This window comes from Vespula vulgaris, chromosome 9 (genome assembly GCF_905475345.1).
Source record: "Vespula vulgaris chromosome 9, iyVesVulg1.1, whole genome shotgun sequence".
In the NCBI taxonomy this organism is placed as follows: domain Eukaryota; kingdom Metazoa; phylum Arthropoda; class Insecta; order Hymenoptera; family Vespidae; genus Vespula; species Vespula vulgaris.
Window position 1 is genome coordinate 3700409 of NC_066594.1, and position 14856 is coordinate 3715264.

Sequence of the window (14856 nt, forward strand, 5' to 3'; positions counted from 1 at the left end):
ATAAACATTAGTTTTTACATGAAACCATATCAGTGCTTTAATGATGTTTCGAATTCGTATATATAAAGAAACAAACATATTCGAGATTCTTCACATAGTTTACATGAGTCCTACGCATGAGAGATGAAATTTGGAATATATTTTAACTTTTAGTTTCAACATTGACTACTTTCCAGAAGTATATTTTCTTGCTATCGTGATACGTTAAAATGCTAACATATCATTCTAAAATATGTTTTCGTCATGACTTTGCCATTCGTTATATTACATTGTAAAAGCAAAAAATGTATGCTTTGTATTCTACTTTAGCCACACGAAAGGAAAAATAAAAACGATAAATACAAATTTACTCTTTAACGTTAATAAAAAACGTTGCCTGTATTAAATAAACAACATCAATGGTAACTTGTTAGATATTTTACAAAATAAAATATATTCACAGTATAATACAAGCTTCAATATATATGAATATGCAATATAAATGCGTATATTCTTTTATGATTTTAAGCTATTAATATTAAATTGGATAAAATAGTAAAATATAATGTTCGATTTTCGGCACATACTCAAGAACAATTATTTGAGAAGAACTTTGTCTGCAAAGAAAATTCTTATTCATACATTGTACATATGTGAAATTTTGTTACGATCGTAAAAACGTAAAGGAACTATGTTGGATGTAATGAGAAAATAAAATTAACAAACAAACAATTCGTTTTCGATTTACTGTCATTTTGCTTTATTGAACATGCAAAAGTTCGTTTTTTTTAACAACTCGATTTCATAATGCTCACGAGAGAGAGCGTATATCAATAGGTTCGTAAAGAAAAATAAATCAATCAATTGGGACAAATGTCTTTAAAAGGTTTCTTTCAGAAAGTTCCGCATGACGAACGTCGACCGCAAGAATATCCTGTAACGCGGCGTTAGCTTCCGCAAGTGCAGCGATTTGCGAAACACTTGTGGTAATGGCCGCCGATAAAGCTTCATTTTGAACTAAGGTTGCCGTTGACATTTCGTCATCGGCCATTGATTGAATTAGAATAGCCGCTTGAGTTTCGTTCATAGTTTCGTTGACTTTCTGTTTTACGATGAGCGCTTTGTTCTCAACTACATTGGCAGCAATTGCGTTCGCCGTGACTATGTTGCTCGCTGTCAAAGCCTGAAAGAAACTATTTTTCTGTGCGATAGCCCCAGCTTGGGCGGCGATCAAGGCTTGCATTTGCGCGGCCTGGACCGCAGCCGCGGAGGCGACAGCACGCATAGATGTCGTCTCTTCATCGGAAAGTGCCGCTTGGGCGGCAGCTGATTTCCTAGCTGCCTTCATTCGTGCAGCTACAGCTCTCTTCGATATCTCGGCCGCATCCGTAGTAGCTTTTTTAGCAGCTATAGATGCCTTCACATAAGCTTCCGCTTTCGCGAGAGCATTAGCCTTTGCTTTCGCTGCCTTATTCGCTTGTATCTCCGCTTCCGCTTTTGCCTGAGCCAACATTCGGCTAATTACCTCCGTCTGCACTCTACTTTCGACCTCGGCACGAATTTTCGCTTCGGTCATGACTCGAACTCTATCTTCTTCGGTTTTGGTTTTGAGTTCAGGTACGGCTTCGGGTTTGGCTTCAGCTTCAGCTTTGAGTTCGGTTTTGCCTTTGACTTCGGCCTTAACTTCGGCTTTGGCTTCGGCTTCGGCTTCGACTTCGACTTCGGGTTCGGGTTCGGGTTGAACTTCGGCTTCGGATTTAGCTTTCACTCTTGCTTTCGCTTCATCATTCGCTTTGTCCTCCACGGCACGAGCTTGAGCCTTTGAATCTGCCTTCGTTTGCGTCTCTGTCGTCGCCTCCAACGATCCGCCGCTTTCTGGAACATGATCATCCTGTAGAACAGGATTAATTTCCCCATAACTTGCGCTTGATGATCCTACTTCGCTCTTCAAACCTACCGGTTTTCTCAAAATCGCCTTCGCTAAAACCTCTCCATCTGAATCTGCTTCTGCCAAGTTAGACGATTTCGAGTCAATCGACTTTTGATCGTCACCGGACGACCAATTGTACGAACTTGAGTCAAGGACAGCCGCATCATCCCTAACGCTCGACTCATTAGCCAATGTCGATGCCAAAGAATCAGCTTCCGTAGCTTTAACCAACTGCTGGTTGCTCATGAAACCCCAAAGAAGAAAATATGCCAAGTATATCTTCATCGTGGATGGTACTTCGTACATTGATGATGAATTTCTGTCTTTCGCGAATTATATACCTCATCGGACAATTGTAAAAACATTCCCGTTGTCACTCTCTATATTGCTGTGTTTATTCTCGAAAATGTTGTCTTTAAGACACGTCTTTCTTTTATCTATCTATTCCTCTTTCTCTTCTTCTTTCGAATATATCATTCGCTTAATTTGCTAAAATTCTTTGCTGATCATAAGGATACTTTGTATCCAGAATCAAATAGAATTTTAAATAGAATCTTTAATTCTATTCCATTCCTAGAATTCTATTCTCAGAATCTCCCAAGTTCGAATTGTTTTATAAAATTGTCATATCGAATTTAATAATACAACGTTCGAAAAAGATTAATGAAAGAGTTTAAAGATCAATGACATATTTAACAAAATTAACGATTAAGTATTCTTACGAAACTTGTCATTTAATAATTTCTTCCCAGTTTTTTTTTCGCATATTCCAATGCATCAATCACGTGCAATGATATTAGTTTTACTACTGATATTATAATTAATCTTACTTCTAATGGAATATGAATTCAAATTAATCGTGAAGGAAGGTATCGACACGCAAATTTTATCCTGTTAAAAACAAAATCGAGATTTTTCCACGTTTTACATTGAAAGCGAAAAGAACCGTAATCTTTCCATTCGCCTTGCTTATATATGTGCACAGTGTTTACATCGTCGTCAGAGTACACCTGCTCGGGAGTGGGAGTTTGAAATTTCGAAGTATAACAATATGGTCGGATTTTGATAGAAACAGTAATTACGTCGTATCGAAGAAAAATAAGAGCCAGATGATACGAGTCGCGCCATCGCATCGATACTTATTGAAACATATATAAATAATTCTCAATTTTTTATCTATATGTAATATTATGTACATGTTTAAAATATTACATATATATATATATATATATATATATATATATATATTATTGTTTGGATATATGATATTATTAAAAAAAGAAATTCTCTCTGTTAAAGAAAATTCAACCATCTGTATAGGAACTTTAAACGTCTAAAGAGAATGTCGAAATTTTTCTTTATATGTTAAAAGCAACGATCGTTAAATTTATCGTATCTAGATCAATTCAGATCTATATTTAATTTAATTTTTTTTTAATATCACATGTTACTATCATAAAAAATGAAAAAAATATAATATGCAAAATAATATATGAAAATTATTTTCTATTAAAATTTCTTTCTTTTAATCTTCTGTATAAGCGAAACCGTGTAAGCTAATAGACATTGTTAAGAATCAATTTTGTTTGATGCTCTTTTTATTAATCTCGTATTTTATAGAATATTTCAAGCATAATGATAAGCATATCCATAACCACAATCTCGATATACCTTAGTGAAAGGAGAAATATAAGATTACTTATGCCATCGAATGTCCATAACACATATTTATAAATGGTTACCATTTTACACACGCTTTCACTAGCATCGTATATACATATATACATATGTACGAATGCATTCTTCACAAGATATTAATTCGTCATCGTCATTGATTTGATTTATCAGAAAGTGTCGCGTCATTATCCTCTTTTGAGCAAATCTTTATACGAGATAAAAATTGGTACAAAAATAGAATGATCTCGTATGTAGTAACGATGCAGTCTAAGAAAGTACAAGAAAAAGATTAGAGATCACAAGTGGTCTATTTTTAAAAGAGAAGGATGCGATTCTTAGAATAGAATAAGTAACCATTACAAAGTCGAACAAATCAAGAATGTGTTTATAAAGATACGTAAGTTTACGGAACAAAGTCGATAGTTTCATCATTTTCTTATATTAGCGTTTGAATAGCTATTGTCGTTGCTATACGTTTAATTTCAATTTTTTACTTCATTTATTTATATAACATATTCGTTTTATATACTTGTCTTGTTTATTAATATTCTAATTTTTTATACGATGAATTGTTAACGATAATAGCTATTTAAAACATAAAAATAGAAAAGGACAATTATACCTGATCATAAAATAAATTATTTTAAAATACCAAATATTTACTGATCCACAATGCTTCATTTGTAAATAATCGTAAAATATCGTAAAATAATCTTCTCAATTTTTATACAAAGCTTTATTGAGTTGTACAAAATTCTGCACTTTTTTATAAACATCTTCATTCGCGCATATTACAGCGAAATGATTTTATTATTAATAAACAGAACGCTTTAATCTATGTATTTATGTACGATTATTGTTACTAATGGAGAAGTATATTTTTTAGGAATGTGAAGAGCATATAAAACGGTGATTTTTGATTAGTCAATTATTGACAGATTTGAAAATAGCAGTGAAGAGTTTCTCATTATATATCGCACGTATTGTTCCACGTTCTGTCCATTTCTTCTCGCATTTTTTCAGTTCAAGCCTATGTTGTTTACTACTCGAATCGTAGAATTTATTGAGCTCACGCATTTTTCATATACATATAATATATATATATATATATATATATATATATATATATATATATATATATACACACATATTTATATGGTGCGCATAGAAATCATAATATTCGTGTTGTGAACGTATTATAATACATTAAAAATCTGTTATATACATTTGATGAGTACACAGTTTAAAATAATTTTCGTATAATAATTTAATGTCATTTTATATATATATATATATATATATATATATATACACATATATATAAACATATATACATACATACATATTATATATATATATACACATACATACATACATACATACATACATACGTACATACATACATACATACATACGTACATACATACATACATACATACATACATACATACACACACACGCAAATATATACATATATATATTACATAAAATGTGTAAAACAAAACCACGCGGAAATGTGCTCTAGAATGTGAGTTTACTGATTTCTAGCATTTACACCTAGTTTTAATATATATTACAAATATACAGGATGAAACATTTAAAGAAAACTATTTAAATATCTTGGTTAATTATTGATATAAAATATTCTTTAAGAAAAAGATAGTATTTGGAAGAATAAATATAATAATAGAATATTTTTGTCCAAAAGAATGTCTTTCTAAAGGTCTAAATTTAATTCATAAATGACAAAGAATTGTTGAGTGTTTCCATTTTAATATACCATCCTGTATATAATATTCTTTATTTCTAAACTTTTGTCCAGATTAAGCTTAAACGCTTTAAGAAAAATCTTTAATACCTTTCACAAGGCTGCTGAATTTTCTGGGATATATAACTTGGATCATACACTTGTTATTTCTTATTTCATTTTCTGTCATAAATTTAAAATCTGTATTTCATTATCATTTGACAATTGCTACTTACAAATAATAATTGAAAAAAGATTTAATAATTCACTGAAATTTTTATAATGTATGCTAAGTTTAAGACAATAATTATAATAGATATCAACACATTAATAAAGAAATGCGTTATAAGAATGACTTATTTAAACATTTTATTTTGCATTTTTCAATGACATATAACTATGCTTCTTTGGTTTTCATAATATAAAAAATATATGTGTTACCAGATATACTCCAAATGCTAGCAATGATTCCACTGATGTTCAACAATTGAATTTAGTATTATGTAAAAGAAATTATTTGAATGCAATACTTATAAATATACATTTTAAATAATATTGAAATAATATATTACTTGTATGTAATATTATATTTAAAATAATAAAAAAATGTTGGCTAAAATTGAAGTTATTATGCAAACCTCTAATTTCATTATTATATGCAATTTATCTTCTCTCTTTAATAGTATATTTATATAGTAAAAATAATTATAAGTAACAAATCTTTTAACCTTTTTGAATAAAAATATGAAACTGTGAAGAAATACTGGGATTCCACTTTTTTAAAGTCAAATTACAAATATTTTATAAAAAATATTCAAAAGTGTATTCATTGCATCAAATGATTTCTTTACTTTAATTTCCATAGTTTCTTATATAGTATTGTGTATTGACAACTTCATTTTTTCTGTAAAAGAATTATTATTGCAATTAAAGAAGAAATATAAATTTTGTTTCATCATTTACTTCATACCATTGAACATATATTATTAAGATTTCTGGATGTTTTTCATCTAAATTTAGTAACTATTGGGAATCCCTGTTCTAAACTATACTTTCACAGCCTTTTTCTATTTTCTTTTTGGAAGACTTTTATTATACATATTATTTTTTATTGCAAAATATTCATCCCTTTCCTTAGTGATTTCAGCAACCTTTGTGAAAAATTTCTTTTGTACAGATAATAAACAATTATTGATCCTACTATGCAAATCGTTCTTGCCATATATGAGTGCGATGTTGTATTTGTAGAATAGGTTCAAGAATACATCGAATACAATTAATACGTCCTTTAAATCTTTCTCTATCTCTGGCCATTTCCTCCCATGGACCTTTTCGAGCAGCACGATATGCATAGTCCCACTGTACCATCGTATGTACAACTGGTGTCAGATTAAATGTTACCTGCAATATATTAACAATGTGATAAAATAATAACACAAAATAAATTATTGCATCAGACATGATTAAGCGATTTTGAACTATTATGTGTCATTTCACGTTATTTATAATTGCTCCAGACTTTACATTTTCAATATGTTAAAACAAACTTGAAAAAATTATAAAAATTTATTAAGACTATAAATATTTCATTATTTCAAATTCATTACCTTACGAGTTTGAAAATTATATGTTTTTTCATTCTGAGCTATTTCACATTCACTCTCATTTTCATTTTGACTCTCATCAGTCGATTCATTGTAATCAAAATCGCTGTCGTAAATATTTTCCGAATCTGTTTCGAAAACAATCTCATAATTATCTTCTGAATCGACTGAACTTTCTGATATTAAACGTGGTCGAAATGTATTTCGTTTAAAATTATATTCCTCGTCAGTCGTAACGTGGCCGTTACTAAACGGCCTTGAGTCTGCCAAAAGCATTTTAGCGGGGACAAATTCCTTGCACCAAGCGAGCTTAGATATATAAAAACAATAGTTGTAAATAAATTATCTATAATCTAAATAAAATTTATAATATATTCATTGTATCGATGACTTACAATGCTGATAGGCTCTACAGGCGTAATTGCAAATGAAATTTTCTTCAGTATGTCGAAACCAACTTTTGTTAGCAAAACCTCTATCGCTGTTTGTAATAAATGTATCACCATTATGCTGTACAATTTCGGTCGCATTACCCTGTCTTGATTTCAAAATATTTTCAAAGGATTCCATTGTAAAACAACTTATCTTCATATTACACATTCTGACAATAACTTTAATCGGCCATTTTCATTTTCTTAACTATTCTGAACTATTAAGTAGGAGACATCATGGTTACCACTTAAGCGAAACAAACTCCCCTAGAGAAGTAATAAATTTGTTGAATATCGAAAATGAGTAAAGTTTAATAATGGAAACAATTGAGATCCCTAAAATATTTTTCGACTACTTTTATCAAATTTTTTAATCGTATTTTAGTGAAAAATATTTTTCAAAATAAGAATGGAAAATTTTAATCAACATATGAATTTAATGTTATGAATTTTGTTGTTATTATTTTGTTTCAAATATGTCAATAATTTTTATTCAATAATCAACGGAATACGATTAATATTTATTTCCAGAATGTTTATATGTATACCTAGCTTCAATTGCATTTTTGGTCGTATTGAAATATTACTATATTTTACTGCAACTGGTGCTACTTATATTTATAAAAGTCTAAAATAATAGACACGAATATTATAATTTCAGGAAAGATGCAACCGCCTAAACATAATAACATAAGCGGGTAAAGATATATTTAAAACATATAAAATATATATCTATACATATTTTCTATAATCTACTACTATATTCGTATACGTACTATGTAAATATTAACATATAATTTAATATAACTAATTTTTTAAATCTGTTTATATTATTAAATTGAATTTTTTACAATTACCACAACTTCAATTTAGTAAATTAGGATATCCTCAAGTTCAAGCATGGATCGAACATACGAAAACTAATATAAAACCTTGGAGATTATTTCTAAATACTAATTATGTCAAATCACCCCAAAGCGTGTCAATATTAAGTAAAAGAGTTGTGAAAAACCTTGAATATTTTCACAGCAACTACCTCTTTGTATTCATTGGATTATTTATATATTGTTTGTAAGTTTTATGAATAATATTTACAATGTAGAAATTATTGAGAAAAATTACTTAATAAGGAATAATATATATATATATATATATATATATATATATATATAAATTATCAAATTTAATTTTTAAACGTTACTTTTTATCTTAACATTACTTTTATATTGTATTTTCATACTTTAAATATCTAATTATTTGCGCAATATTATTTTAGGATTACATCAAGTTTATTACTACTTGCTATTATAATGCTTTTTGGAATTTGTTATATAGTATCTAAATGGCATGTTAATGAAAGATTGTCGATTCATGGTCATAAATTAACTTTAGTTCAATTATATGCATTAATTGGGATTTGTTCATTACCTTTCTTTTATTTTATTGGTGCTGGAGCAGATCTATTTTGGGTACTTGGTAAGATAAAGAAAAGTTGTATTCATTACTATGATTTGATATTTACACAAAAATATTAAAAAAAAATTAAAACAATTTTAAATATATGTATGTTTGTTACAGGTGCATCCTGGTTTCTAGTAACACTTCATGCAATTTTTTATAATATTGACTCTGTTTTATGTCCAGGACAAGAACTTGATACATTAGTAATTGAAGATGTGTAAAGTTATTTTAAATATAAAAATAAGTACAATTATAAAAAAAGAAAGTAAAACGTTTTCTTCTAAAAACAATAACTTTCACATTTTATTCACGTATAAAAATTAAGAAATTTGACCTAAAAAATGCACATATTTATATTTAAGAACTGCATTGAAAGAGAATTCCATTTCTCTTATTTTATATATTATCATGATTCTTTACTTCTGATAAAATGTCTTCTGTATTTATTTTCTATTGCAATTTTAAATTTATATGACCGCGACAAGTTTCATGGAAATCGTATATTATAAAAATAAATAAAAAAGATACTGTAATTTATTATTATTTATTGTAATAATTATATTATTAGTAATAAAAAAATAATACTATATTTATATGAAAAATGGAAAACATCAGTTCTCTGCCAGGTATCAGGATCCACCCTCATTGGCACATAATAACTTCCATTGTTTTACTTACCTAATTTATATAGGTAAGTTTTATGATAGATCAACTTAGGTCTAAATACAAAAAACAATGGTTTACAAATGTAATTATATGTAAGTTAAAATTATTATAAACTTAATATTAGGTTATATAATCGTTATTGTGATACAAACATCTTACAAAATTTATTATTGTTTACATATAAAATAAACCAAAGTAAGTAATAAGTTTTATGAAAATTAAATGTTTAGTTCAAACATTCTTTTATCTTAGAAAAGCAAAGAAAACAGAATTGAACAAAATTTGCGTTATATAAGACATATTTGGATACTACAAAGACTTGTTAAAAGAAATAAATTTATGTATCATTTAAATAACAAATGTTAAATTCAATTTGAAGTCGTAATGCTACACATGCTATTATACATTCTGTTTTAGGCTTGTATTTCAATATTGTTTGCAAATGAGGCAAAATAAATGATGTAAAAAATATATAATTTTTAACTCTGTCATAGAAATTATATATACTAAATTGATGCACATGTAACTATAATCAGCTGAATTTATTTTTCTCTCATGCTAATTTAAAAACTTGACAATATTTATTACATAGAAATTGTCCATTCAACGAAACATGGTTTATTACAGCTAAATATCTTATTATGAACATAAACATACTATAAATAAGTATGATTCAATACCTGATAAATGTTTGTATTATAGATAACTATATTGTAAAAAAAACCTTTTTAAAAATATTTTAAACATAAAATTTATGGAACAAAAAGTTATTATTTAATTGACACAACCTTTTTTCTCTTTATTATATTTAATTACATGCATCAAAAAATGATATAATATGTCTGAAAAATATAAATTAAAAGCACATTAAATTTGTGTAAAATGCGCTCAGTCACTGCCAGAAAAATACTAAATGAATTTAGTCATGTGGAATCTATTTTAAGTAATTAATACTAAATTAATAATTGAGCCTTTATAAATATTAATACATGAGAATATAGATAAAAAAAAAAGTTCTTTTATCATTATGATTTTTAGATTTAATAAACTAGTTAAGGATAGGGCAAGCTTTCTAAAACGAAAAATAGTATTGTTACTGTCAATGAATCATGGATAATAAATGTATTACGAATTAATACTCAGATAAAACAATAAAAATAATTGTGAACATGCAAGAAATATCAAATTTATAAAATTGAAATAAATGTAATAATTTGTAACACACAGAAAAAGAATCAAAGATAAGACTTGTGTACATATTTAAAAAAAAAAAAAAAAAAAGAAAAAAGAAAAAGAAAAAGAAAGAAAAAATGAATAATGAAAAAGCAAATTCACACAAAGTTTGCTGTTATTTGCTAGTGTACACAAAAAAAGCTATGTTATAAATTTAACACAGCATAATTTCAATTTAAGTGATACCTTAATCCCTTGGTAAAATAATGATACTTAATATCTAATAAAATGATAAATTTAAGAAGATATAAAACTGATGAAATTTAATGGCAAAAATACTTTTTTAGTTGAATTCATTTACTGTATTTATAAACATTAAGTGCATTGATTCATTTTGCACAAAAATTTAGAAAATGTACAACCATCATAATCAATCATTACGTATTAAGTTGTACTAATATTACTACTTTCATCAACTGTATTCTTCAGTAAAAAAAGATGAATATATTCGTAACAGTGATAATCAAGAATAATAGAGCTGTGTAACATGAAATATTATATGTGATTTTACTTTGTCCAAGATGTTCTGAACAACAAAAGCAAAAGAAATTCCTCAAGTAAAATTCCTAGTTTTTGTTTAACACTATATAGTCTTCATCACAGTAAAAAGTAGTAATCATAGTTCCATGCAATTACACACTGCACTTTATATCATTGAAATATTACCATTGTATCAAATGTTACTTATAAATTACACTTAATATTCTTTTTTCTTGTTGATTCCAAAATCCACTTACCTTCCAAAACAAGATTTAATAATAATAAATCTATTTTATAAATAAGAATGAAACCAATGTTCTATAATATTACAATGATATGAAGTTTATAAGTTGGCTGGCTTACCCTTATTTAGAAACTAAAATTAATACGATATCACAATATTAAGATGAAAATGCTTTGCAGAACTACTATTCTGTAGCACCTTTATCTTCTTTGTATTCTTAATAAAGTGTAAAAGCAATACATAACATTTAAAAATTTGTAGTACTATTGCTACGATTGACCTTTTTGCCAATAGCTCTATTTGAGATTCTATTTGTTGCTGATCTTAATCTATATCTTTCAGAATTTACTGTGCCATTTATTGCAGCTACGTTTGGAGCAAATGTTTTAATACACTTTGCTGCTTCTTGTAATTGCTTTGATAAAATCTCATTTTTCAATTTCTCAGCATTCAATTCACGTCGAAGCTGAGCTTTTGTTTTATTTCCATATGGACATAATACTCTGTGTTGAATAAGTGATATAGCCGAAGGCCTCATCTCAGGATTCGGATGAATCATCAACTGCAAATAATGTTATTTTTTTTTTAAATAGTACTAATAAGTTATGCTATTAAAAACATATTACAACTTCTTATGCAGTTATTAACTTACCTTTAGCAAATCATTGAGATCTCTACTATAGGGCGATAATTCTTTTAAATTTCCATTTCTAATATCATGCCATTCGGGACCATTCTTGGGAAGTGGACCACCACCACCAGCTTCATATACCGTAAGACCCAAGGCAAAGATATCAGCTTTTGTTAAATGATTAAAATCTTCATGTAAGATTTCAGTTGGCAAGTATCTACAATCACCCTCTTCAACTTGTGGATTACTAATAGATGTTACATGACCCAAATCTCCAATTTTATATGTAATTTCTTCTTCGACAATTTCTTCTTCGTCAAAACCATCATCAGCTGAATCATAATTAACGGCAAGTAACCTTTTCTCTTTTGAAATAAATATGTTTCCTGGTTTGATATCCATATGTACTAATTGCACACTATGGATATATCTTAAACCTTCAGCAACATGTAACAATAACTGCCGCATTTCTGCTTCAGATAAATGCTTTTTTTCTTTTTGCAAGGTTAAAATGGCATCTGCCAAACTACCACCATTGCAATATTCGTTTTGTATAATCATATGATTATCTTCTGCCCACGCGGAATAATATCGTACAACATGTTGATGTTTACCAAGAACAGCATGTGCATATACTTCGTTTAATGCATTTTTTTCATTGATGCTTCCAGCTACAGGTTTAATGCTTTTTTTAATAGCATAAACGCATCCATCTAATCTATTAATACATTTATAAACAGAACCAAATTCACCAGTACCAATCAAACCAAGTTCATGGAACTCTCTATGGTACCTGGGAATGTTAGATTCATGTAAAGCTACACGTTTAGTTGGTTGCTCTATTTCATTATCAGAATCCTCAGAGTCGGCAAGATCAAATTTATTATTTTGAACATCTGGAGATCTGATATATAAAACAAAAACAAAACATATTTAATAAAATATAAAATGAAACAAATCTTACAACATAGAATAGTTTATCCATACCCATTAAGACTACGTTTTGATCTACTTCTTTTTCTTGCTGTTAATAACATTCCATTTGGTGTAAAAGGATTAACATTGGCTGCAGGTCTATCAGATTTACTTTGGTAACTGCTAGCTACAGGTCTAGGCTTTTCTAATGAGAAAAGTCTAGTACATTTGGAAGGAAGTGGAGTATGCATTGTACTTTTTTCCATTAAAGTTTTAGGTGTAGCAGGTGAGTCAAATAATCTCAATGCTCTGACACGCTTGTATGGTGGACTACAAGCTAGAGACATTTTTTGTGAACAGCCAATTTCACGAGATGGAATCTTTATTCCAGAAGGTCCTATATATAAGTCGAAGTATTAAAGTATTTGATATAAAATTAAATAATAAATAACTCATCTTCTTATATCTACAAGATACATCAAGTAACTATCTTATGTTAACCTTAATGTTTTGAACACACACATGTAATTCTATTTGAAGAATTTTCTTTATTGTATACCTGATAGATGTTTCAAGCAAATAGACGTATGTCATAAGACAAAGCAGAATGCATTCTAAAGATTAATATTTCATTGACAGCATTGTTTCCAACTACAAATATATTAATGTTTGTTTACAAATACTTGTGTGTGTGTGTGTTCGCACCTATATATATATACACATACATTTATTAAATTATATTTTTTTTTATTTCTAACCTGTCACACTGATGGCCGGTGTTTTGTTATTATTGTGTGGTACTGTAAAGCTTCCATTGAGTTCACATGTGGCTGGACTAGTGAAAGACAATTTTTTCGGTTGAAGTGTAGATAAGCATGCGGAATACTCGGTCGAAGAATCAAAAACATCTTCGATATCGCAACTCGAGTTGTTTCCAAGGCTGCTTATATTAAGTTCCTCATCTTCTATATCACACGCATCAAAATGCAACTTTCGTGCCACTTCCATGACTTCAAATTGTCACCATAAGTCAATTCGCATGCAATTATCTTGTGTGCATTAAAAATGCTACACCAAAAAACTAACACCAATTAACGAAACCCGAGCACGTTCGGAAGATTCATTCAAACGAACTATTCGTACCAAGAAGCGTTCGTTATGGCGGGTGGCACGAGCTTGAAAATGAGACACGCTATTCGTAATAGCGATATTATTTCACTTTTTTTTTCTCTTCTCTCTATCAGAGATACTAACCACCAATTAAGAGATTTCTCACTATTTACATATTAATAAAATAATTTATTAAAATAAAATACGTTCAAAAGTAAATATAAAATCTACATTTATTCGATAACTTCCCTAACAATGGCTATGTGCAATTGCGACATCTGCTTGCTTTTTATGATCACTAACAATCTTTTAAAAGATAGTTATATATCTAAATTTCACATTACGAATGTAATATTTTGAGTCTTAATCACGTTTAAAGAAAGAAAAAAGATCATACATTTTTATTTTTAAGAACATTTGATAAATATTTAATATCAAATATAGGGTATATCAAAAATCCCTAGGTGACTCAACAATTTCTAGGTAGTTTTAAATATCAATCATACATTTTCAAACTTTTTAAACAAATTTTATGATGAGACAAGAAAAGAAACATTAACTATCTTAATAGTCCTATTCCTTGACTATTTTAAAATAAAACAATCATATAAAATCTTGTTATCTAATAGTTCAACGGTCTTTTTTAAATAGATTAGTTATTTTTTAAAATCACGAACGTAATAAATTCTTGCTTCGATATTGGAATATCGTTATTTTTAAAATTAAAATCTGCACTTTCATTATGCTT

General features: G+C 28.2%; 4 protein-coding genes across 5 annotated transcripts; 1 reads left to right on the top strand and 3 right to left on the bottom strand.

Moving 5' to 3' along the window:
- Positions 1-711: 711 nt before the first annotated feature.
- LOC127066429 (translation initiation factor IF-2-like) lies at positions 712-3078 on the bottom strand. Its single transcript, XM_051000193.1, has 2 exons — positions 1937-3078; positions 712-1870 (listed from the first exon to the last, which is right to left on the bottom strand). The coding sequence occupies exons 1-2, from the start codon at positions 2213-2215 to the stop codon at positions 836-838; spliced, it is 1314 nt and encodes a 437-aa protein (XP_050856150.1). The 5' UTR covers positions 2216-3078; the 3' UTR covers positions 712-835.
- Positions 3079-4307: 1229 nt separating this feature from the next.
- LOC127066443 (uncharacterized) lies at positions 4308-7592 on the bottom strand. Its single transcript, XM_051000220.1, has 3 exons — positions 7333-7592; positions 6941-7246; positions 4308-6734 (listed from the first exon to the last, which is right to left on the bottom strand). The coding sequence occupies exons 1-3, from the start codon at positions 7465-7467 to the stop codon at positions 6534-6536; spliced, it is 642 nt and encodes a 213-aa protein (XP_050856177.1). The 5' UTR covers positions 7468-7592; the 3' UTR covers positions 4308-6533.
- Positions 7593-7663: 71 nt separating this feature from the next.
- On the top strand, positions 7664-9091 carry LOC127066445 (prenylated Rab acceptor protein 1). The gene is made up of 4 exons (XM_051000224.1): positions 7664-8066; positions 8242-8439; positions 8645-8844; positions 8947-9091. The coding sequence occupies exons 1-4, from the start codon at positions 8035-8037 to the stop codon at positions 9048-9050; spliced, it is 534 nt and encodes a 177-aa protein (XP_050856181.1). The 5' UTR covers positions 7664-8034; the 3' UTR covers positions 9051-9091.
- LOC127066412 (wee1-like protein kinase) lies at positions 8645-14371 on the bottom strand. 2 transcript variants are annotated; one of them, XM_051000150.1, is made up of 4 exons: positions 13757-14371; positions 13071-13395; positions 12105-12987; positions 8645-12014 (listed from the first exon to the last, which is right to left on the bottom strand). In XM_051000150.1, exons 1-4 carry the CDS (start codon positions 14004-14006, stop codon positions 11700-11702), a joined length of 1773 nt encoding a protein of 590 aa, XP_050856107.1. In that variant the 5' UTR covers positions 14007-14371; the 3' UTR covers positions 8645-11699. The 2 variants fall into 2 exon arrangements, with proteins under 2 accessions (XP_050856107.1, XP_050856109.1); XM_051000152.1 differs by lacking the exon at positions 13757-14371 and adding an exon at positions 13558-13731.
- Between the last annotated feature and the right edge of the window lie 485 nt (positions 14372-14856).

Excerpts from the sequence above, each read along its gene's own strand:
- LOC127066429 (XM_051000193.1), bottom strand. The coding sequence starts at position 2,215 with ATGTACGAAGTACCATCCACGATGAAGATATACTTGGCATATTTTCTT. Across the intron at positions 1,871-1,936 it reads AGGCGATTTTGAGAAAACCG|GATGATCATGTTCCAGAAAG; the intron begins GTAGGTTTGAAG and ends CCTGTTCTACAG.
- LOC127066443 (XM_051000220.1), bottom strand. The coding sequence starts at position 7,467 with ATGCGACCGAAATTGTACAGCATAATGGTGATACATTTATTACAAACA. Across the intron at positions 7,247-7,332 it reads CTGTAGAGCCTATCAGCATT|CTCGCTTGGTGCAAGGAATT; the intron begins GTAAGTCATCGA and ends TATATATCTAAG. Across the intron at positions 6,735-6,940 it reads ATAATTTTCAAACTCGTAAG|GTAACATTTAATCTGACACC; the intron begins GTAATGAATTTG and ends AATATATTGCAG.
- LOC127066445 (XM_051000224.1), top strand. The coding sequence starts at position 8,035 with ATGCAACCGCCTAAACATAATAACATAAGCGG. Across the intron at positions 8,440-8,644 it reads GGATTATTTATATATTGTTT|GATTACATCAAGTTTATTAC; the intron begins GTAAGTTTTATG and ends ATATTATTTTAG. Across the intron at positions 8,845-8,946 it reads AGATCTATTTTGGGTACTTG|GTGCATCCTGGTTTCTAGTA; the intron begins GTAAGATAAAGA and ends TGTTTGTTACAG.
- LOC127066412 (XM_051000150.1), bottom strand. The coding sequence starts at position 14,006 with ATGGAAGTGGCACGAAAGTTGCATTTTGATGCGTGTGATATAGAAGAT. Across the intron at positions 12,988-13,070 it reads TCAAAACGTAGTCTTAATGG|ATCTCCAGATGTTCAAAATA; the intron begins GTATGGATAAAC and ends TTTATATATCAG. Across the intron at positions 12,015-12,104 it reads ATCTCAATGATTTGCTAAAG|TTGATGATTCATCCGAATCC; the intron begins GTAAGTTAATAA and ends CATTATTTGCAG.